The 24391-nt window shown below is 45.1% G+C and overlaps 1 protein-coding gene across 3 annotated transcripts; it reads right to left on the bottom strand.

The window, feature by feature from the left end:
- Window positions 1–150: 150 nt before the first annotated feature.
- Window positions 151–24391, bottom strand: itpkcb (inositol-trisphosphate 3-kinase Cb). Of its 3 annotated transcripts, XM_035386114.1 has the most exons (8): window positions 24190–24391; window positions 15877–17400; window positions 5631–5724; window positions 5126–5339; window positions 4769–4973; window positions 4022–4123; window positions 3396–3467; window positions 151–3008 (listed from the first exon to the last, which is right to left on the bottom strand). In XM_035386114.1, exons 2-8 carry the CDS (start codon window positions 17089–17091, stop codon window positions 2802–2804), a joined length of 2109 nt encoding a protein of 702 aa, XP_035242005.1. In that variant the 5' UTR covers window positions 17092–17400; window positions 24190–24391; the 3' UTR covers window positions 151–2801. The 3 variants fall into 3 exon arrangements, with proteins under 3 accessions (XP_035242005.1, XP_035242006.1, XP_035242007.1); XM_035386115.1 differs by lacking the exons at window positions 15877–17400; window positions 24190–24391 and adding an exon at window positions 9818–10188; XM_035386116.1 differs by lacking the exons at window positions 15877–17400; window positions 24190–24391 and adding an exon at window positions 5836–6330.

Genomic DNA, 24391 nt, shown 5'->3' with positions numbered 1-24391 from the left:
CCCGGGGACAAACCAAAGCAGAAAGTGCACTGCTGAACGGCGGTGGGAAGTCTGTCATTCGTGATGAAGCAGCAAACCAATTTGCAGGAATACCCCAGGCTGCTGCTGTGATCACCTTAATGAGAGGCGACAAGGGGTGCTTATAAAGGCTGTTTAGCTCATTGTCCCAGTTTATTTCATTCGCTTTCTGTACACAGAGAGTGGACACAAGTTTTGATGTCCTACCCAGAATGCTGCTGTCTTTCAACATGCTGCACTAAACAAAGCCAAGGCCAGCAGTAATCCCAGAAACAGTCTACTGCCCTTCCCCACAGCAGTGAGGTATATGATCTCATATGACAAACAGCGTACTGCCAAAGGCCAATATGACAGGCAAGGAAAATATTATTAAAAGTAATAGATTTAAAACCGATTCTCTTTGCTTGAAAACATGTTTCAGCTCTGGCGAATGAGACTTTTTTTTGTTTTTGGGTTTGGAATTCCAGACAGACACACTCAAAGCCACTGGTTCTTTAATACTTTCTGGTCATGGAATGCTGAGGAAGACTTGAGTCGGAATGTTGGCAGACAGACCAACACTCAAGAGTTCACACGTGGGTCAGTTCCTGAAGCCATTCACCACAAAAGACAGGAAAATCAACACACTCAATAGAACCTGTCACACATTTTGTTAAAATCAATATCCAGCAACTGACATTCACCTCTTATGTAAATCACAGGTGGTCCACTGCCTCATGGTCCACATGCTATGCCTGCCAGTGTCTGGGAAAGGAATGAGTGTTACACCCAAACTCCTGGTTCCAGGCCTATGGTAAGGGCTCAGTCAATACTATAACAACAATGCTGTGAACATTCAGCAAGCATTCATGCCCAAAATAAAAACACAAAAACACTTCTTTTGAAATCAATAATTTATCAAAATTTGCATCTTAAAAGGATTCAAATCTTAAAAAAAAAAAAAACTCCCTTTGCATTTTTGACAGAATATACCTTTGAAATACAAGTTGTACAAGTTCACACACCAACCATATACAATCACAGTGAAAGTTCCCAACATATTTTCAAACCCAGTATTCATAATTCAGAAGAGCCTATTGCCATTATTGCCATCTCTGAGATCAGAAGATTGTTGTTGTACCACACTAACACACAGATCCTTTAGCAGGCCTGTGACTGTGTGTTACAAGCTGTTAATACGATAGGCTGGGTCTCTCCTCCCACACACAGCCAAAATAGGGAACTGTCGTGTGCGAAGCGGTCTGTGTACATTTCCTGCTATGGCTTAAGAGTTCTGACTAAAAAATAGATTTTTAACCTTCAGATTACATACAGGCAAAATGTACACAGAGCAGACATTGCCAGTATAACAAATCAATACTATGACAGTGGGGGAAAAAAAAAAAAAAAAAAACGGACCTTAACCAATGGCTCCTGAACCCCCCTCCACCAAGTCTAAACTCACATTGTGCAAGGTGTCACACAAGTCTGTCAATCATATGATGTTACAAACGTGCTCTAGCTGCTATCTATGGTATCTAAGGGCACCAGCTTCACTCCCACAATATAGAAACAAAATTAGAATTTTAAGCCTATAATTTTAATTTGTAAAAACAAAAAACCTGAAACAGAGCTCAAGATACTGATCTCCAGTGGGAACTCAAAATGAGTCACAGGTTGCTTTCAAGAACTGAGAATGATGTGCTTCCATAGATCTGAGCTGTTTTTTTTTAATTTATTTTTTGTGGGGGAAGGGGGGGGGGGGGTGGGTCTGAATATGTTCCACCTGCCCCAGGTCCTGATAAATAACATAGCTTGGACTCCAGTCTTTGTTCAGTAGCATCTTTGAGGCATAACAGTGCAATACAGACCAGCTGGTCACAAAAGAATGAAAGTTGATAGAGGCCCATCGCCAGTGCACACCTCTTCAGAACAGAGCTGGAATATGTTTAGCTCCTCCTCTCGCCAACTTTGCGCCGCCCAGTAGAGGGGATGGAATAACATCCAATACCCAGAAGCTTAATCCATCTCCATCGCCTCTGCTTCCAGCCTCCATCGCCTCTGCTGCATATTCTGTCCACAATCACATTTTCCACTGGCTTCCTTTTCACCCAACTCAACCTTGAGATAGTTTCCCTGGGCCATGTTTAGTAAGCTATCCTTTAAAATGCCAACGTGGGGTCATCACAATCAGCTCAGTAATAGTTAATCTCTCCCAGGAAAATTGTCTATTCCAGTCAAAACAGAAACAACCAGCATATCCACAGAATGGCATATGTCTCTGCAATGCATACGTAAAATATTATTTACATTAAACAACGTATGATCCAAAAAAATATAACTGCAAAGGCTTTTCCAAGATTCTAGTGTTGTAGCACATCTGTAAAACAGTTTTAAAATTCAATCGGTCCATGTAGGAATAAAATAACTTTTCCCTCTCACTAAGGACACTTAGGGGATTTTTCTCATTGAAAAAGTGAGTAACAATGCCTCAGTCCCTCTCACCAGCAGGGAGCAGTAGTGAGCCCAAGAAGGGGATGGGCTGTTCATGAGAGAGGCAGTGATTCACTAGAATCCATCACCAGTATGAAACATGGCAGCGAATCACTGCCTAGAGAGATGTTCGCACAGCCTGTCTCCCTCTAAGGCATTCATCACTCTATCCTGTCCGAGCTGTTAAGCTCTCTCATTTCATTCCTCTGTTTTTTTTCTCTCCATCCCCTGTTTCCCAGAGAGAGGAAAAGTGGCGGCCGCTTGTGGTAATCTCCTAGGTCCTCCAGAGCTGATCCCACTTCGGGCCCCCCTCAGCTCGCGGGCAGCATTGCGTTCAGAATGCTGATAAGGTTGTCCAGCCCCCACAGATACCCGTCCTCACGGTTCCCCTCCACCCAGGGGGTGCGGTGGTCCAGGGTGAGGGGCGGGGGCAGGGGCACCGTCTTCCCGAAGTCGATCATCCACACACGTGCCTGCCCCGAGCAGTCATGGACAAACAGCAGTGAGCTGCCAACCACCTGCAGGAGTCAGAGCAATCAGAACTGTGACCCAAAGGAATCAGAGCAATCAGCACAGTGACTCAACAAACAGGAATCAGAGCAATCAGCACTGTGACTTAACAAATAGGAATCAGAGCAATCAGCACAATGGCTCAGAGGAATCAGTTCTGTGACTCAACAAACAGGAATCAGAGCAATCAGCACTGTAACTTGGAAAAGAAAGGAATCCGAGCAATCAGTAGTGTTACTCTCTAGAGAAAAACAGGAATCAGAACAATCAGCACTGACTCAGCAGGGATTAAACAGAGGACTCAGAGTAGGTCTGATGTAAGAACAATCAACCTGTGAACTGGAGTATTTGGGTAGCCCCAAAGCACCATGGGTACAGGGGAATGCAAGCCTCACCTCATGTGTTCTGAAGAATTGAGAATTCTCTAGTTCTGTTCGCAGGTCTTCCAATCTCTGCAAGTAACTTTTCTATCAGACAGAATGGGAGGAGATGGGAGGGCGAGACAGAGAAAAAGAAAAGATAATTAGGTTAAATCTATAGAGTATACTACTTGCTTTGGCAATTTTTACTTTCTGTATGTCAGCTAATCTGAATTGAATTGAATTGAAAGAGTAATTCATTTCATTTTTTGTCTCCTTTTCTTCTGTTCATGCCCTCATTTGACTTTGCCACGTCTCTGATTTCTTTTAAATTAAATATTTTAATTGAATTATTCCTTACCACTGCAAATTGTTTGTTCTCCTTAACTTTTTTCCTTTATTTCTCCTAATATGTGATTTTGCACTGTGCTTCTTTCTGTTCATTGCATTCGTTTGCAAATATTAATGTTTGTTATGCTCATAAAGCTCATATAAAACTGACTGAATTAGGAAACAAGTCGCATGCATGCACATGCATGCACACACACGCAGGCAGATGCATGCTACTTCTCTGAGGACAGACTCAGCATTAACCTGTGGTGTACCTATATCCCCTCTAAGAGCGTTCTGCCCTATTCCAAAATCCCCAGAAAAAGGCGTACCAGGATTTGAGTGTTCCCGCCCACAAATTCCTTCAGTGCCTGCATCACCTGCTCCTTGTGTTTGGTCTTCTTAAAGTTCGTGTTGCACGTGCCGTCAGCTTTCTGCACAGAAGAAGGGTGTGAGGGTTGCTCCAGTGAGGATATACTTAGAACAATTTAACCACTGAAACTAACCTCCCAGAGTCACCGTTTCATTTCCTAAAAATAATCACCATGATTAAGGTCTCAGTCTGTAGGTTATGTTGCCTTGTTGCAGTAACAGCGTTTTCCTTAAGGATATTCAGCCAATATATCCAATGGAGAGTCAGCAGTACAGACTCATGTCTAATGGAGGATCAGCAGCACAGATTCATATATCCAATGGAGGGTCAGCAGCACAGACTCATGTCTAATGGAGGATCAGCAGCACAGACTCGTATATCCAATGGAGGGTCAGCAGCACAGACTCATGTCTAATGGAGGATCAGCAGCACAGATTCATATATCCAATGGAGGGTCAGCAGCACAGACTCGTATATCCAATGGAGGGTCAGCAGCACAGACTCATATATCCAATGGAGAGTCAGCAGTACAGACTCATATCCAATGGAGAGTCAGCCGTTTACACAATAATCTGTACTGCAGATTCAGCAATTGGAGATAGATTCTAGAGTACAGACCGATATCCCTACTTGAAGCTGTGCAGTACAAATCTAAATCCCTGGTACAGATAGCGCAGTACAGATTCTGATACCCTCTGGTACAGACCTTGATGCCCTCGATGCGGAAGCCCAGTGTGGCAGTGGAGCTGAGGGTCTCTCTCCACTGCATGTAGCGGGGCTTGAGCACGGCCTGCTGGGCACGCTCCTCTGCACTCGGGGCCCCGGGCTCCACGGCAACCATCTTCTCATACATGTCCCTGCGGAGCCTTGGCTTCTCCCGAGCTTTCACCAGCTCCTCCTCCAGGTACGTCCTGAAAGAGAGAGAAGCGGGGGGAGCTATGAAACACCGGCAACAATGGCTTTCCACTCATATTTCTAATTTAATAACCGGAGCCTTAAACTTCCCTGAATTACGAAATGTCAGACACACAGAAACACGGAGCAGGGCTCTGACCCCTCTTACCGGCTGCCCATCTTGCAGTCCATGATGGAGGGCGAGTCGAAGTCCGCCAGCAGGTCGTCCATCACATTGTAGTCCTGCTCGTCGAGCTGAGAGACGCCATAGTACCCGGGTACGAACGGGCGCAGCGAGTCGCTCATTAGCTTCTCCAGGCACTGCTGCTCGCTCTCGCAGTACTTCTTCAGAAGCTTACCCCGGTCCCCGGCCTGGAAGTTCCCTGTGTGGAGAAAAAACCAGAACCTGACACATGACCACACGCTAATGTACAGGACAACATACACGATCATACATGCGAATGTACAGGACAACATACACGATCATACATGCTAATGTACAGGGGAACATACACGATCATACATGCTAATGTACAGGGGAACATACACGACCATGCATGCTAATGTATAGGAGAACATACATGACCATAGACGTTACAGGAGAAGGGCTTTACTGTGTAGAGCTTTATCCTTGCCACACCCACACACGCACACACAAGGAAATGATCACACACCTGCATGCCCGGCAAGCTGGACCCAGCGTTTCTTGAAGGACGCAACCAAGGGGGAGCACTGCACCATGGTCTTCAGCTTCCTCCACGACTTGTTCTGTGACAGAGAGAGAATGCATTAAAATCTGCACCATCCAAAAAACTCAGTCCTTCAGCACACCTTAACCCCTTTCAGAAACACTGCTCGCCCACCTCACTCTCCACTTACACAAATATCAGCACTCCTTTCGCAGGTTACGCATTAACCTCGCCGACCAACTCCGCCCGCAGGCTCAAGCAGGGGCCAGAACCCCGCACCAGCGTACGATCGAGTGTCCCAGTGAAGTCGGGGCGCAGGGGGAGCGCTCGTCGCTGCGCTGCCGTGTGAAATGAGCGCCGAGGTCGAGACCGGACCCAGAAGTTGTGCAACGTCGGGGTTAAAGTGCGTTCACCCTGCGCGTGAAACATTTACCAGCACCGCCCAAACGGCGCCCTCGTACCCCCGCGCACCGGCGGGCAGAGTCTACCTGTGGGAATGTGAAACTCCAGCAGCCCCGCCCGCCAAGCTTTTAAAGGGACTGGCGTGCACAGGCAAACACAGCTTGTACAAGCTGGAGACAAACGGTGTGTGAGAGAGTGATGGAGGGCATGTGTGAGTTACTGTGTACTATGTTACTATGTATGGTGTGTGTGTGTGTATGCGCATGCCTTATGTATATGTGTGTGTGTGTGTGTGTGCATGTGCCTTATGTGTGTGTGTGCGTTTAAATTTTATTTTTTATTTATTTATTTATTTATTTATTTGACAGGGACAATACACATTGATCAACATCATGTGATGTAAATGTGCCAGATTTAGCTAGATCGCTAATTTCCATATGTTGCCCCTGGGCAGGCTGATGTTAACTGATGTGTGTACGTACCTTATGTGTGTGTGCGTGGATGCCTTATATGTGTGTGTGCTTGTGTGTGTGTGTGTGTGTGTGTGTGTGTGTATGGGAGGGAGCATTAGACTGTTGACGACACTTCCATCAGCTCTTCTCCACTAAGATTGCTGGAGGTCAAAGGTGAGTGTGTGCAGCGATAGTCCCCATCAGCAGCGTGAGTCAGAGCGAGTGAGTCATGGTGTTGTAATGCTGCGGAATTAACCCTTCGCTGGGCCAGAAGCTGCTCTGATGCATAGCAGCGCGCGTTTGGGGCAAAACCGAGAGCTAAGCATCTGCTCAATCATCCGAGCCCCGGATGACGCTCGGAAAGCATCGTCATTTCACGGATGCTTTCGGCCGATTCGACCGGCGGGAGCGCGTTCATGACGCCGGCTCAATCCATTAACCAGATTACCGCCATCGAGGCAGGAGGCATTAGCAGCGCGCTGCGCCGAGCTCTACCACCAGGACTGGGTGGGACAGGGCCATCGCCTGATCGTGAGTGACAGGCGACCCAGTAAAACAAATTCCTGCCCCATTTCAGTTTGACCCAGTTAGTCTTCTGCTCTCTCACGCGCCGACACACACACACACCCGAGCATGCACTCACACGCATGAACGGTCACACGCGAGCACACATACTTGCATGAATGGACACCGATTTTAAAACGTGATCTCTCTTTTCTTTCTTTCTCTCCCCCCCCCCAGGTGTGACACCCGAGCTGACTGCCCCGGGGGGGCCACACGTCAGCGCTCTCTCCAATGTCAGCGCCATCTCTCCTCTTTCAAAGGGCCGTGCTTAGATGGGACACAGCGCATTTCAGAGAGTGGCGTGCTCTCGCATGACCGCCATTACCGTACTTATGAACCGCGCGCGACACTGCCGATTGGGCGGGGCAACTCGGAGTGCAGACAATTACAGCAGACACGGACACGACAGGTTCTAACACAAGAGAAGAACTCAGTCGCACCTTAACCTCCTTCCAGGAGGAAAGTCTGACCTCATTCGTTGGCCAAATTAAATATTGTTTGGACAGAAAGATAGCCAAACAGAAAACGGGGAGACTAGCCACACTAGGTAGCTAGCTAACCAGCCAGTAATGCTAGGTAGCTGTCTAGGTGTTTACTACAGCCTACTGAAGTTGAGCATATAGTCTAAGAGTATAGAAATCTTCAGTGTTACGATGTCACTGAATGTTGTATGTTTTATCTGTCTGCAAATGTATATATTCAAGCTGGAGAGAAATTTATTTTTACTTTCTTTTAACATTATACACTCCGCTTCAGCAAGCTATAGTAACTTAAATGCCTAATATTACACAGCTAGCTGGCAAGATACCTACCAAGTATGACTACCTCCCCATCTTTCTTTAACATCCTATCCCTAGTTTGGCAAACAAACGTGGTCATGCTTTCCTCTTGGAAGCAGGATAAGGCACATTTTAATCCATGTATCATGTCAAACCTGCATTTGTATTGAAATGGAACATTTTTTTTCTCAGTTAAAGCAAACTGCACTCTGTCTTGGAGTTTTGTTCCCAATCACTCACTATTGCGTGCAACAGCCACCATGTTGCACGCACATCTTGCAGCTATGGTAACTGATGGTCACACGGGATAAGACACCACTTCCTGAAATCTCCTATATCTGTTCTAGACATGGCCCTTTCAAAACTCTTCCTTTCTTTTCCTTTGCTCCTCACACCTGAGATACCGAGAGAGAGAGAGAGAGAGAGAGAGAGAGGCCATGCCCTTGCATTCAGGGCTGTTACTCAGACACCCATCCACAGCCGCATCCATAAAAGGCGTGCTGCTGGAGTGTTTGCGTTTTACTGCGCTTCTATCCTTACAGCCAAGGACAGCCATAACCCCAACTGCAACCCAAACCCCTGACCATAACCCCAACCCCAACTGCAACCCAAACCCCTGACCATAACCCCAACCCCAACTGCAACCCAAACCCCTGACCATAACCCCAACCCCAACTGCAACCCAAACCCCTGACCATAACCCCAACCGCAACCCAAACCCCTGACCACAACCCCAACTGCAACCCAAACCCCTGACCATAACCCAAACCCTTGACCATTACCCTAACCACAACCCAAACCCCTGACCATAACCCTAACCACAACCCTAACGGTAACTTTAACCATAACCCGAACACTAACCGTAAGTGTAACCCTCAGCCTTGCCCTGCGCATTATGTGCTGTGGAAAGAACGGCAGGAATCCCGTGTCTTCTACTTGCTGTGCTACTGGCCTCTAGCCCAGCCCTGCCCCATGCCAGCTAGAGCGGGCGCCCCATTACCATCACAAACCCCCCACCAGACAGCGTCGCTCTGTTCCACCACAGACATGCTTTTGTTACGGTTGCTATGACGCCCCCCCCACACCATGACCCCCCCCCCCCCCCCCCCATCCCACTGGCCGCTGCGCAGCAACAGCCTCCTACACACACTGCCTGTTGCAGTCGTCATCGATGACCCTGAATATGACCCCACTGCAGCCATGACAGGCAGAATGCTACGCAGCCGGCAAGGAAACGGACTCTGCATACAGTCCCTAACCCTAACCACTCCCTATAACAGCCAATTACAGAACTACCAGCACACAGACCCTAACCCTAACCACTCCCTATAACAGCCAATTACAGAACTACCAGCACACAGACCCTAACCCTAACCACTCCCTATAACAGCCAATTACAGAACTACCAGCACACAGACCCTAACCCTAACCACTCCCTATAACAGCCAATTACAGAACTACCAGCACACAGACCCTAACCCTAACCACTCCCTATAACAGCCAATTACAGAACTACCAGCACACAGACCCTAACCCTAACCACTCCCTATAACAGCCAATTACAGAACTACCAGCACACAGACCCTAACCCTAACCACTCCCTATAACAGCCAATTACAGAACTACCAGCACACAGACCCTAACCCTAACCACTCCCTATAACAGCCAATTACAGAACTACCAGCACACAGACCCTAACCCTAACCACTCCCTATAACAGCCAATTACAGAACTACCAGCACACAGACCCTAACCCTAACCACTCCCTATAACAGCCATATGTAGAACTACCTCCCCCACACCCCCCCCCCCCACACACACACACACAATACAAGCACATAACATTCAGTCAGTCAGTCAGTCAGTCAAAAGCACAGCGTCTCTGTATTTCCCTCACAGAAGGAGGTGAACGGCACGCCCTGTCGTCGCGGGTTACGGGCCATGCATGAGCAGAGAGGCCCCGCCCCTGCCTTACCTGGGACACGGCGCAGTAGTGCAGCAGCAGGCAGGCGCTGACGCAGGCGCAGGCGCAGACGCACGCGGACACGCTCAGGCAACGGGAGCGCAGCCAGGACCACGCGCACCGCCCTGGAGCCTCCGCCCCGCCCGCGCACCGCCCGTCCCCCAGCATGCCCCTCCCGCCGCGCTCACGGTCAGCCCGGTCCACTCGCTACTGTCCCTCCGTCTGCTGGTCGTCTCTCGGCACGATCTTACTCCTTCGCACGCATTCTCCCTGTCACTGAGCAGGCAGTGTGGACTCTCTCTCACGCACACACTCGCTAATCCCTCTCTTTCTCTCTCTCACACTCTAAATCCCTGTCTCCGTCTGTGGTTTGCACTCATCTGTTCCTCCCTCCCTCCCTCCCTCCCTCCCCCTCGCTCTCTCCATCTGCTATCTTTTCTGTAGCCTCCTCCACCCACCTCTCTTTCAAATTCAAATGTGCTTCATCGGCACGATGACAAAAATAAATGGGAATTACATTCAGTCGACAAACAACAAAAAACGCAAAACATTATTCTCTCTCTATCCATCCCACAGTAGCTTAGCTAGTCATCCCACCCACAACCTCTCTCTTACGGAAAAAGAAAGCAAAATGTATGTTTTTGGGGAGCCACTCTAAAAGGGGGGGGGGGGGGGGGGGGGAGTTAAAGTATTTGCACACACTACAGTGTATAGATTTCACCCAGAGACAACACCCCCCCCCCCCCGCCCACACGCACACATGGTAATTTTGACACCAACAGTTGAACACCTGTCACATAATCCCAAAGATCCTACCAGCCTTCCAATGCCCCCATTCCTCGGTCACTCCTATTCCTCCCCCTCCCTCTCTCCACCTCTCCCTCCTCCCTTCCACTCTTTCCATGCCTCTGCGTTCCTCCTCGGCATTCCTCCAGCGAACACAGGCGTGCCTCACCTTTGCAGAGAAACAAACCAGTTTGACAAGCATGCTCTCCCCCAGATAAAGGAGAGAGAGAGAGAGAGAGAGAGAAACAGAGAGAGACAGAGAGAAACAGAGAGAGAGAGAGAGAGAGAGAGAGAGGAGAGAGAGAGAGAGAGAGAGATTGATTTTATATAGCCTAAGGCTCTAAAGACCCAGACTCATTGGTCAACCTGGGAAAATGTCCCCCCATTCAGTTGGTTCTAAACCTCTCTAATCCTTCACAAACCCGCACCAACACAGAGCAGCTTCAGGTAGGCACTGCTTCACCAACCCGCACAAACACTGAGCAGCTTCAGATAAGGACTGCTTCACCAACACAAAGCAGCTTCAGATAAGCACTGCTTCACCAACACAAAGCAGCTTCAGATAAGCACTGCTTCACCAACACAAAGCAGCTTCAGATAAGCACTGCTTCACCAACACAAAACAGCTTCAGATAAGCACTGCTTCACCAACACAAAGCAGCTTCAGATAAGCACTGCTTCAGAAAAGCTATGAAAATATTATATTATATTAAATATTAAATATTGGAACATGGACCAATAATCCCAAAATAACCTGAATTTCTATGAGGGCCAAAGAGAAAATGCACACCGGCAGAGTCTCTCTTCACGACCGAGGCAGATCCCAAGCATAGGCTCAGTGCCCACACCTTAGACACCGAGAAACACAGAAGTTAAAAAGAAACGTTCATGTGGCCACTGTGACACAGGTCAGGTGGAGGCAGAAATACGCTGCGGGAAAAACACTGAAAATAAGAAAAGTCTATTTCAGTACATTTTCCTGTCTTAAAAACAAACTTTCTTCCCTGACGCCCTGAGGAAAAGCTGCAAATCATTTTACGGGAAGGGCCAAGTACCCACTTCACCACACAACATGTTTCAGCCTGCCAGGTACAGAGAGTAACCACCCAACAATACAACAACAACTATAATAATAACAGCTGGAAGTCTTTTTTTTCTCTTTCGAGTAGGCTATCTTTTTATTAGGGATGCACGGTAATACTGGAGTCATACCTTCCCATAAACTTAAATGAACTTACTGGTATGGGCCCAATGCTAAGATAATGGGCAGCGCAACATACGAGCAGCAGGGAATTCACACACTTAACGTGCCGCTTATGCTGGGAATTATACAAAAATTTTGGCCGCGTGGGATTTTTACATCATGAGTGAGAATGACAAAACACTTGCAGCTCGCACGACTTGCTACAGCTGCGTAAAATGTGGAGGACTGAAAGGCGTGTTTTTCAAATTCTGGGCTTTTTTTTTTGTATTCTGTTCTCTAAATCTAACCTACACAATGCCTGGCAGTGTGTTCTTCTCTCATCACGTCTGCTCAAGGAGAAAGTAAGCAAAGTTTAAATATTATTCAAATATAATGTATTGCGTTCATTCTTCATAAGTTGTTGAACGCATGTTGCAGTTTGCACTTGTGCTATAACTGTAAAATATGGCCCGTACCCATTTGGGCATCAGCCACCATGGACAGGAAAATATTGGGTATCGATATCAGCTTCATTGTCTATAGGGTGCCCCCCTCATTTTTTTTATTTATTCTATATAACTGTTAGTTATCATCATGATCTCAGCGTTTCTGTTAATCTAATGTTAATTGTGTAAAACTACTTGTTCCACTTCTCTGTTTCCCACAGGCTCTGGCAGTACTTTCCATTTGCATTTCATGCCAATAAAGCGAACTGAATCCAAGTGAACTGAGGGGATCGAACATGCCCAACACATTCATTTTGCTGCTACACTGTTCTGCCCTCGTTATTTTATCATTGCTCTTTTAAATTTTTTTGACAGACTCTCTCTCTCAACCACATCCCCTCCCCTTCTGCAGTACATCTCAACCACAGTTTCAGGCCCTGTGTCACCTACACACACACACCCACAGACACACACACACACACACACACACACACACAATACATAAGAACACAAGTGCCAAAGATGCTGCGGGGAGGTCCAGGGTTTATCGCATCTGTACTGATACATACTACCCTGAACTCTGTCCCACAGCTGTGAGGTTCAGTAGGAATGTTCCAGAAACAGTTTTGATGTAGTACCACAAGTTTGGTCTGAGACACAATTTCAGAGATACTGCTGGGTGAGAGAGAGCGAGAGAAAAAAAAACTAAACAACGCCATATAAGGCAGCCTCGTCACCTAGCAACAGAACCACCTTCAGCTCAATTTTCCATTACGCTCCCTGAACTGTGAATGTGTTTGCATCCGCCTAAACGCACATGTACGTGTGTATGTGTGTGTGTCTGTGTGTGTGTGTGTGTGTGTATACGCCTGTGCACATGCATCGCAGTGGGTGCACTCATTTTGCTGCTGGGGCTCCTGCCCATTTGCCATACAAAAGATCTCCCTTCCCAGCATGCACTGCAAAACCAACAGCAGAGACAGCACTATCCCCAAATTTACAATGGGGATTGTGCTCTTGTGGGGGGGCTCATTCCAGTGCTCCAATTCACAGACTGCGGGGGCAGGACAGGTCTAGAGTGGAGGATGGGACTTTATTACAAAATCAGTAAAAATGTGGGGGGTATATTCAAAAATCCCATTTGAGCTCTCATTACAGACACTCCAACAGCCCACACCCCTAATGGAGATTCAGTCAACTGACAACGGCTCAGCATGCAAATAGATTTGCACGCACTTGCGTAATCTGAAAAGGCTCAGATCATATAAGCAAAACAACTGAAAACAGCGTAACCCAGATCTCTGGTCAATATGGGTACCATGGGACATTGTGGGAAGACAAGCGTGTGTGTGTGTGTGTGTGTGTGTGTGTGTGCATATGTCAGCGCTGGGTCAGATATGTACTGGAAATACTTGAATTCTTTCTGATTCCTTTCAAGGAAACATGAAATCTAGAAATGTACAGATACTGCACTGGTGTGATTAAAAAAAATTATTCAACCACATCAGGCGACTCACTGTGGCACTCAACACAGTTCTTCAAAGTCCACAAAAATTCACACCCATTTCAGAAGCTATGCAATCTGATTGGTCAATTCCTAAGAACAGCATCCTGCTTTTCCAGTCCCCATCATTCCTTGCATTCTTTGCCATTTGAAACTGTGAATTAACCTTTCCTGCCAGGCACTTGTGATGTCATTCGCAACACAAGAAAGCACATGCCATGACATAATTTCCCTTGTGTACAGGAAGCTAAAGGATAGCAGGCCAGCAGGAAGAAGGCTAAGTGTGTTAGCGTATATGCTCTTTTCATTTGTGTAATGAATCCCTGGTGTGTGTACTTCTCAGGTAAAGGAAGGGATGCAGGAAGCGCAGAGCACCACGCGCACGTGCCGGCGTCTCAGTACAGCAGGAGCGCACGATCGCTGTGCGGTCTTCCCCGATGAGCTGCGATTCAGCCCTCACCTCTTAAATCCGGGCGCTTTGATCGCGTCCCGTTAAAGAAGGCCCCCTCCTGCTGAAGGAACACATGAGGAGCTGCAGGGCACGCATGGACATTGGAGGAAGGAGGAGGAGTGGGTGTGAGGAGAGAAAGATAACAGTTCTAAAAAGGGGAGGGGCTTCAGGGACGGAAACCCGACGCACAGATAACTCCCTGGTTATTTATGTATCGATTTATGTGAACCTTATTCAACAGCGATGTTCCAAGACAGTGTTGCAAAACAACAGATGAAACAAACTGATTATTGCTGTAGTAACAAACTGCACCGCACAAAACAGAATTAAGTTCTGTGTTGGTGCATCATTTTAACCCAAAAAGTGTTTAAACAAAATATTTACAGCCAACTGACTAGATTGGAAATCTGTCAAAAAAGGTAAATGCAGATGAAATAGGTAGCTAACTATATTCAGCTAACATTATAGTTTCATGAAATTAATGCAAATTCTAAATTGTCACAGCGCGCGATTGTAATCTTAGTAGTTCATCACCTTTCACACACTACATCTATAGGCATGCACAATACAAGCACATGCACACACACCACAACACACATGCGCACTGCCCACACCAACAGACATACTGCAACATGCAGACACAAACACACATATGTGCAATGTCCAAACAAAAAGCATGGCAACAAAACGACTTATTCAAAGATAAACGGAGGGGTGACAGCTAAAAGAAACTGATGCATATCTGGGTAACCTATAGACAGAGACACACAGCCAGGCTTCCAAAGAATCCAACACATGATGCTGACCCTGGCTTTTGAGGTCCCCTTCAATAATACGCATATTTTAGAATAATTAAGGATTGGGTTGGGCCAGTTCTACCTACACACACCCAACTTCCAAAAGCTCTTGGAAAATTTGCAAAATATGGGAATAACCTAATCACACAAGCTGTGAGGCCCTTCTGTGAAAGAGTGTGAAATACGCAAGTGTGTTTGCATATGCAAAGACATTCAACAACTGTGAATGCAAACTAATTTAGAAAAACAATAACAATAATAATTATGAAAATTATTATAAAACCAGTAATAATAATAAGCATATGAAACAGTATTACTACATCAGGAGTCGTAGTACCGTTAGGAACAGCAGTTTATGTGTCTGACAGATAATAGAACAAACAAAACACTCAAGCAGCGACAATGAGAAAGTGATGGAGAAGACTCCCCCTGCCCCTTGTCTGCCCGTCAATCGTTTAGCTCTCCACAGAGGTGTGGCGGTCATGTGACAGTCTGGATTACATTTTGAGGTTTTCCCCTACTCTGGAAAAGAGCGACGCAAACGTGTTTTCGAATTTCTCGAAGAGAAAGGGAGAGAGGGAGAGACAGCCCTGTGTGACTGCGTGTCAGCCTGTCTGAGTAAGAAATTCCACTAGCACATCTGCAACAATAGTATCACGTGGTACCGCCATGAAACGGGGGTGCTCTAACCAGCAGGCGTGCTTGCCACTGAATTCAACTGTGCATTGTTATAGAAATACATGAATTTAAACGATGTTTTCAGTTACTTTTATGACGTACAATTCAAAATGTAAAACAGTGTCAATGTTTCAGTGTTGTTTCCAACAATAATAAAAGAGAAAGCACGCCTGTGTGTGTGTGTGTGTGAGAGAGAGTGAGAGCGGGTGAGAGATCACTAACTCACCCCTGACACGTCTTCTGGACTGCTCAGCATATTGTTAAACACAGCAGTAATATTGGGTTCGATGTCGCTACCGGTGAAGTCGTCTTCGGACTCCTCAAACGACGAGGCTGAAGACAGACCAGCAGAGGACGAGCTCGAGAGCTTTCGAAGCACCAGGGACGGCACCGGAGAGCCTCCGCAACCGCTGTCTGAACACGGCGACTCCTCGTCCATGGGTAAATCCACGGAGATTACGCCAGGCCCACTGCCCTCGTAAAGGCAGGACTCTCCTGATCGACTTGGACTCGGTTCCCGAGTCACGATGAGCCGCGGTATTGTCCCGGGGAAGCTATGACTAGGTGGTATGGTTCTCTGCAATCCTTCCTGTTGTTTCAGAGAACTGTTCTTGTTTCCCGACTCAACGGGACAGCTATGAGTCCTCTCTCCCGGCCTGAACGCTTTGACCGGACAAGGGGAAGTAGGTGCAGGCGTTTTAGTCATTAACACATTAGTACGATTTACTATACTGTCTATTGAGTTAGTCAACTGCGAGTCTGCTGAACCAGTCACTCCACTTCTTTCCGGAGCGTCCAAACGCAAGTTCATTAAAGTCCGTCTCATAGCCTGTTCCGGCGGACACAATCCGTGTGACCCAACCGGTACCGCCAGCTCCCGTGGTGCCCTGGCCTCCGAAGCGCTTCTGTCCTGTTTGGTACAATTACCTCTGAAAGTTTGATTCTCCATGGTCCGGACCGAGGCATCTCGGTCACAATCCCAGGTCGTGTCCGCACCGTCGCGTTGGTGGTTCGTGAAGTCGATTCTGTTGAGTTCGTTGGCCCACAGATCGCACCATTCGGCATCTAATTCCCCACCGCTTCCGTCGACATACTTGCTCACAACTGCCCGGACTGGTTCACGCCGGTCACCAGATGTGTTTTTGGTAACGGAGATTTGGTCTATCTCTGTCCGACCGCGAAGCGACTCCCTTGGTTCGAATGCCTCCCAACCTGCGCAACCGATTACTACGAGCTCTGACGAAGAAATATCCGACACCCTCTCCTCCAGTTTGGGTAGCTCTTTATTTTTCACTAGATTCCGGTCAAACCGGTCACCTCCTTGCTCCTCACTTGTTATTCTTCGTATTCTCATTCGCCTTGCTGTCGTCTCCGCCGATTTTCCTTTCGCTTTACCTGGGACAACGGTGGCGCACGGAGATACGGAGGGGGATTGACCCATGCTGCAATCCGTATCTTCCGCGCTGTCAGGCGAGGAGGGGTTTCTCAGAACAAAGCGTTTTAGTCCACGCCCTCTGATTCACAAGGATGATGCTTTTATGATTAAACGCGCCTCTTTTTATGAATATCCAGTCCAGTCCAGTCCAGACTTCTGCGAGTCCATCGAAGCCGAACCTAGGCCATGTGACGCACATCAAGTGTCAGCGCTGCAGATATGACACTTTTGTACCAGGCGACTTTCAGGAAGTTGCTCAACCACATTTTAAACCGTAAACTCCGTTGTAAGATGTTTCGTCAGTCCATGTAGTCCCTGAAAAATAAAAATGGTTAATGTGCGTGACAGTCTACTTATTTATGCATTTCTAAAAGAGTATTTTATCGGCGACGTGTATAAAGGTAATATGGAACGATATTACACAGTATTTGACATAAGTAAGAATGGCAAAAATACAGTGTTTTAAGATGACATAATTAGGGCTGTAGTGAAGCAAATGCACCTTGTAACATGAAATGTACATAAAACATACCTGCAAAAACAGTGCTTAAAACTTATGATTGATAAAAAACATAAATACAACAATAAACCTATATTAATATATATATATATATTTTTTAAGTAGCCTTTAAATCAGGGCTTCCCAAATGTTTTATTTCCCAAGACCCCCTGAAATTGCAAACCTAAAAGTGGTTATTCTGATGCCTTCACCCAGCACCCATTATTGTTATACTGTGACTATTTACCACATTGAATGGAATATGGAAGCGAGTATAAATTGGAATTCCATATTTATCCGCTAAATTATGTTGGTAAACCACTCAAAGGGATCATTCACTTTCAGTTTTTTTTATATTATACAATGTAGTTTAGTATACAGTTTATGATTTGCCTACAGTTTGTCTGTGCAATGAAGGATATCCTAGATATTTGTACTGTTTCAATGTAACTTTTCAATGGCTATAGGGCATTTGGGGGTTTGTGGCTAAAAACAAGAAAATGCACTTCAGGTAACTCCAAAGCAGCTTGTACAGTGGTAGTACCATTATGTTTCCAGAGGCTGTACACATGAACAGATTCACTTTACAGCATTCATTCACAATACTAAGCATAAACATCCATCCTTGCATCATGCTGGTACTTCTTTCCATGAATGCAGTGGTCTCAGGTTGCATGCACCACAGGAAATTGTTCCAGCCAAAACTAACATTAAACTAGGCCTACTTTTAAAAATATTTTTTTAAAAGAACTGTTGGGTAATATACACATGCACAACCTCTGAAGGCATACTATGGCAGGGCGAGCTGCTAGGGTCAGATTGCTTCTCTTGTGTTAGCAACAAGTGCAGCCATCTGATGAGAATCTGGTGAATCACGTGGGTACTTCAACTTTACTACAGACACGTCAAACTGCGCTTGTCAATGCAGACTTCTCAACTTCAGAAAGGAAGTTCTGGAACATTTAATTTGTCGTTCTCTCAGCGAATCATGTTTGGGCGGAGCATGACAAAGGAGAAAAGAAAAGACCCTGTGTTCAACATGTCTGCAGTCGGTGGAGGAATGGCAGCTGTAGAAGGTCATCTTGTTCTGTGTGCACGGAATATAAATAAGGCCGTCTGACCCAATGGAAATCAAGCCGAGAACAGACTATCCTTCAGAGCGCGCACAGACAAACTGAGGAACTGAAATGACAAGACAGGGCAGCATCCACTTCCTGTGCTTTCTGTAGGCCGTGGTGGTACAACAAAGAAAAGATAACAAAAGCCCAGAATAGCTTATTTTAGATCGAGAAAGTGGCATGACAAAATGCACTGAAAGGCCTGTTCTTGTCAGCACAACATTCTGAAGTTATACAAAAAAAGATAAAAAATAAAGCCCCCCAAGCGGACAAGAAAATGTATGAATGTAGCAGTAAACAAATGTATCTGCCTACTGTGGTAAAAAGTGATAATAAGTATCAATAACTCTAAAGGAACAGCTTTCTTAAAACATAAGGCCTCAAAACATGCACTTATGTTACATTCAACAGATGCTCTTATCCAGAGCGATCTACACAACTTATAGGTTTTACATACCAGCCATTATACAGCTGTATACTTACTGAAGGAATTCAGGATAGGTACCTTATTATTCAAGGACACAATGACGGGTTTGATTCACCGGGATCAAACCAACAACTTCAAAACTAAAACCCAGTTCCCTAACCATTATGCCACACTGCTTCACACAGCTGAATCTGTCATACTGAGCAAGTGTAACAATGCATTTCTGAATACACTGTAATAAAACATGTTTATATGTACCTCGTTCTAAAAAAACCTTCTGTTAATAAGGATACTCCTGTTTCTGTGTTAAACTACATACTTTTACCTATGAAAAATCTTTTTATGTAATTTCAACAAGGGAGACATCAAAATTGTGTGTGTGTGTGTGTGTGTTTTTACATTGTGCTATAGTTTTTGGCCTAAATCAAATCCATTGACTACCTAAATCGTATTTATTGATTTATGAAATATCCAGTTGCTTAGTTATGTATTAAAGCTGGACATGCAATTTTATTTTATCGTTTAAATGCTGTTTTTAGTCAAATAATGGAGAGATCAAAATATGTAAAAATAATTATGTGACATTGCATGTTCTTTGTTGATTTACACAGAACGCCATAAAAAAATAAAATGCACACTTAACAACTTGGTTGGGTAGTACATAAACACACTTGCATTGAAAATTTATCACAGTGTTAACTGTAAAGTGGCTTGCGTAAATAAAAGTAAATTCTTGTCATAGCTTTGCTTTTGCCCTGTAATTTGCAACGATGGCAAACTTTTTGTTCATTCTGCTTTGTCAGATGTGTGAACGCCAGAAACTGTAACAGGCTACACTGCCTATATTTATGTAGTAAGATTAATGAACAAGATAAACATAACCATTTCTAGAAAATTATTTTGAAAAGCTAATCAGAACTGGATCGTCCCATCTACTTACAATGAATTGGGTGGTACATGGTGGCTTCACACTTGCTTTCCTGGGTGCTCAGCCAGTGTCCTGCGTTATCTAGATTTCTGCTGCCCTCTTGTGTTAAAGTGGTCAAAGTACGGGGAACCACAAAAGCCACGGTACGTGTACATTAGGAATTTGAATCCAAATTTTAGCCTGTCTGTCATGAACCCTCACACTCAAACCTAGAAGAGACCAAACCTTGTGACAGAAAGCATCCACAGCAGCACGGATGAGAAGCCACGCATACTTTGACGTGACACTGAAGGCACAGCCTAGCTCTTACCACAGCGGCGGCACCACGCCAGCTGAAAGCAACTGCGGTGACAGACGGTGCAGGAAGAAGATGCTATTACAGACACCGGCTGATTCCCCCTCCCCCTCTTCCTCCCCTGCTCTTCCTCCTCCTCCTCTCTTTTCCATTCCATGCAATGGAAAAAACGCGGAGGGGGTGGGAGAATAGTAATTTGAGGCAGAAATGGGGGTGGCTTTTGTTCTAGGGGAGGCAGTGAAGACCATAACCCAAATTTCCCAACTGTGAGTGCCAGGCATTCAAACAGATACACACACAAACCGAACAACAGCAAATAAAATCTGTGATATGCGGCTTAGGCATCTGCTTGCATTTGCCCTGAAAGTAGTCACCCTTGTGCTGTGAAACCTCATCTATCACCTGTGGATTTCTGTAAAGATTTCTGTGAATTTCTGCTACTATGTTTTCTTTTAGTTTTGACCTTCGTGTAAAGATTTTATACCCCTGTGTTCTTACACAGCTTGAAAATGTTACAATTTTTAGCAAAAAAACAAAAACCTGCATTTTAAAGTTAAGATTTTTTGGAAAATGCAATAAAAGATAGTGTTTGTCATAGCTACCATTATGAGTAGTTATTCTTTTATGTGGTTTTCACTGATGAGAGAATAAGATCAAATGTATTTTAAGGGCACATTTCTGATTCTGCATCTGATAATATGCTAATTGATTGCCATATACATCTGTTTCATACTCAGCAAGCACCATCACATTATTCCCCTGAAGACCAAAAACCATATTGCAGGGTATTGCAATCTTGGGCATTTTTAACTGACGTTGGGCACGCGTGTCGTTTTGAGTGAAAGAGATTTGAAGTGGCGCAGAGAGAACAAATCAAACGCCAACTTATGCGGTGATGTGGGCAAACGCTAGCTGAAGACACGGTCACACCATTGTATTACACATGTGCAATCCTTTAAAATGTCCTTGTTGTACTTGTGACAGTGTCTACTCGGCGGGAAAAGAAAGATCATTTCAAAAGAGCACATTTCATTTCTGACGAAAACACAGCGAAGAGATTGCAGCAATGCGCATTGAGAAACAGGAAGCCAGGGAGAAATGGAAATTTTGGACAGCAAGATTACCGAGGTGACTCAGGGCAGCAACGGCCACGCTGTGAAGGCCAGACAGTGACACAGCCCCGCCCATACAGCGCCGGGACTGGGCGTCCTCACCCTGAGCTTTCCTCTGCGCCACCTGCGCTGAAGCCATCCAGGTCATTTTTGTTTGTTACGTCCGCGCAAACCCCTTCTGCTATCGGCAGTGCGTTGCGTTAGCATGCAGTCGACAGCATGGGAGCCTTGGCAGGCAGCCGCTTCAACCGCAACTGAGACCATGACTGCATCACTGCAGGGGGGATAGGACTTGTTGTGACAGCCCCAATGGTCACATCAACAGACTGGCAAGAATGATAATGTCCTCACACCCTTATCTCACAGTAGTCTGTGCTGTTTGTGTTTTAGTTCCTTTTTTTTGTTTGTGTGACGCGGTGAGGAAACCGCGAGAAAAACGGGTAAATAATTAAGAACACTGACGAATGCTGGACATGATGTTGCGACAGTAAAGCCCTAACTGTTCAGAGTAATACCACAAGCTAACAGGCCAATGAGAGAGAAAGGGTTTTTACCGTATCCTTTATTGCACAGCACGGAAAGAGATTAGACCTACATGTTCATACTTTATAAGCATTACAAAATGATTCACTCGCACACTCAGGAAAAGGAAATAAAAAATAATAAAGGGAGAGACTGTGTTTGAGGACGTGTGGACCGATCACTGTGCCAAACGCTCACAGCTTGGTGCAGAGAGATGGCAGAGCCTTTGAGAAGCCAGGATGAGAGACATTCACACATACATTCCCCCCACCATTATACACCAGAACACCAAACACCACACCACACCACACTAACCAATTAGTCACACAAATACGTATCCTACACCTTTATTCACCCAAGCACCAAACCACCCTAATTAATTAGTCACACACATAAGGTCTGTCGACAACCACATCAATGTACCACCAGCAGTAACTGTGAAAACCATCACAAGTGCAAGGCAGTTCACAAATGTCTGCCTCTCATCAGATTCCTGTGGAAAGGGCTTCAGATTTGGAGATTAGATAAAATAGATACACATGTAGTGTCCTTTTGAGGAGACCAGGTGTTTAATGGTTACATTACATTAATTTTGCTTATAAACGTGTTTGAATTTTTTAAGCTAGTTCAGGATTTAATAATAAATTTGTTCAGCTATTTTTGCCAGCTGCATTGAGGTAATTAATTTATGGATGCTCCAAGTGATTTATGGAAAAGAAACAGCCACCTGGTCACAAGTTTTTATAAGAAGCACACACCAGATTGGTCTGTATAGTAGGCTATTTGCTTTGTAAAATCTTATCTGGAAGTTAAGCAAACAAAAGCAGCCTTCCGGAAGTTGCTTGTGGGTCAATGTTTGCACAGTCTTTTTTCATAAATAAATCCCCATGCTTCATAATGTGATGATGCGGCTGGTCTCATGTTTCCATTGGATATGTGTTTCATTGACTATGTGCAAAAAAACCTCCACAGATTTACTGTTACAATTATACTGACGGCCATATGAATGGAACATCGAACTGCTTGTACTTTGGTTTACATTGTATGCGGCTCGATTAGGTTATGAACATAATTAAAACAGGTAATGACCACTGATATGTCAAAGCTGTTTGAAGTAAAAATTCATAATGCTAGGCTAAATAGTAAATGAGCAAAATCCAAAAACTGTCACATTTATGCCTACTGTCCCCTACAAACAGCACGAAGGAACAACAATCATCAGTCGATCATAATCAGAATATGATGATCAGAGTAACTTTTCACTGAGCGCAACTTTAAGCAAGCAGAAATGTCATTTTCTTTCCACTCTCAGAAGAAAAAAAAAAACGTTCTGAACTTTCCGAATCTCAACAAAAGAAAAATTACTTGGGTTACACATCCGCCCCAAAGAAATAACGTAGCCTACTTTAAATTTCACAAACTGTCTTTGAATAGGGAAAATGTAGACATAAGATGATGATTACTGGATAAACCCGTTAGGAAACTATACACTATTTTCTACTTCGCTGCGCTGTCGGAAAAAGCCGATCTGTGCACAAAGTTCTGCATGACACAAAATCATGCAGGCGAGTCAGTGACGAGTAGCCTATGACTGCACCCTGACGAGTCCTACTAAACCAGCAACATAAACGTTACATTATATTTCCTCAGCAAAATGAAATGATTAGGTTAGTCATTTAGACGCCTAGTCCGTATCGCCCACCACGAGACCGAAAATTTGCTCACAACATACTCTTTACACCAACCTTTCTGTTACTCGATATGCTAGTTTTATTTCAGCTTCAAAGCAGTAGCCTCATTTCACACAACGATACGCCGAAAACAGGCTACCGGTATTAGACATTTCAACTGTTGAATAGGCTAAATAGCAACACTTCACCCACTGGTTCACCAGTTGATAATAATTTTTGTTACGACAGTAAATTTAGTACTTTGGCATTAGTGATTTATAGCATACAGTCATTGTAAATAGCCTATGCTCCGGCGCTGGCAATCTGTATAATTCTCATTTTACAACGGGGAGAAATAATTGCTGAATTTATTTGGTATACTGCATTTTAACCAGTGACAAACCTATTTTACTCTTCAAGGACGCATAGCCGCAAAGGGACTGCATACTGGTGAATTATACAAATATTTTGGGAAATGTTTCTAGTCAGCAGCTTTTTAAGTGCTAACAGATAATTACAAAGTCACCCCTTACCTTAATCTCCCCATCAAACGTTGCCCAAACGTGCTCGTTCTTCATCGATGTGCGATTCCGGGACGTTGTAAGACCGAAAACACATTTAAATAACAGGAAACTCGCTCATTCCTCCTTCGCCACAAGCCATGTGTTATGTACACGGCGTGCCTCTCCCTCTCTTGGGTAAACAGTTTACTCGGGTTCTGTTCGTAAACTTTCA

This window comes from Anguilla anguilla, chromosome 12, assembly GCF_013347855.1.
Source record: "Anguilla anguilla isolate fAngAng1 chromosome 12, fAngAng1.pri, whole genome shotgun sequence".
NCBI classification, from domain to species: domain Eukaryota; kingdom Metazoa; phylum Chordata; class Actinopteri; order Anguilliformes; family Anguillidae; genus Anguilla; species Anguilla anguilla.
This window is presented reverse-complemented; position numbering and strand designations above follow the sequence as displayed.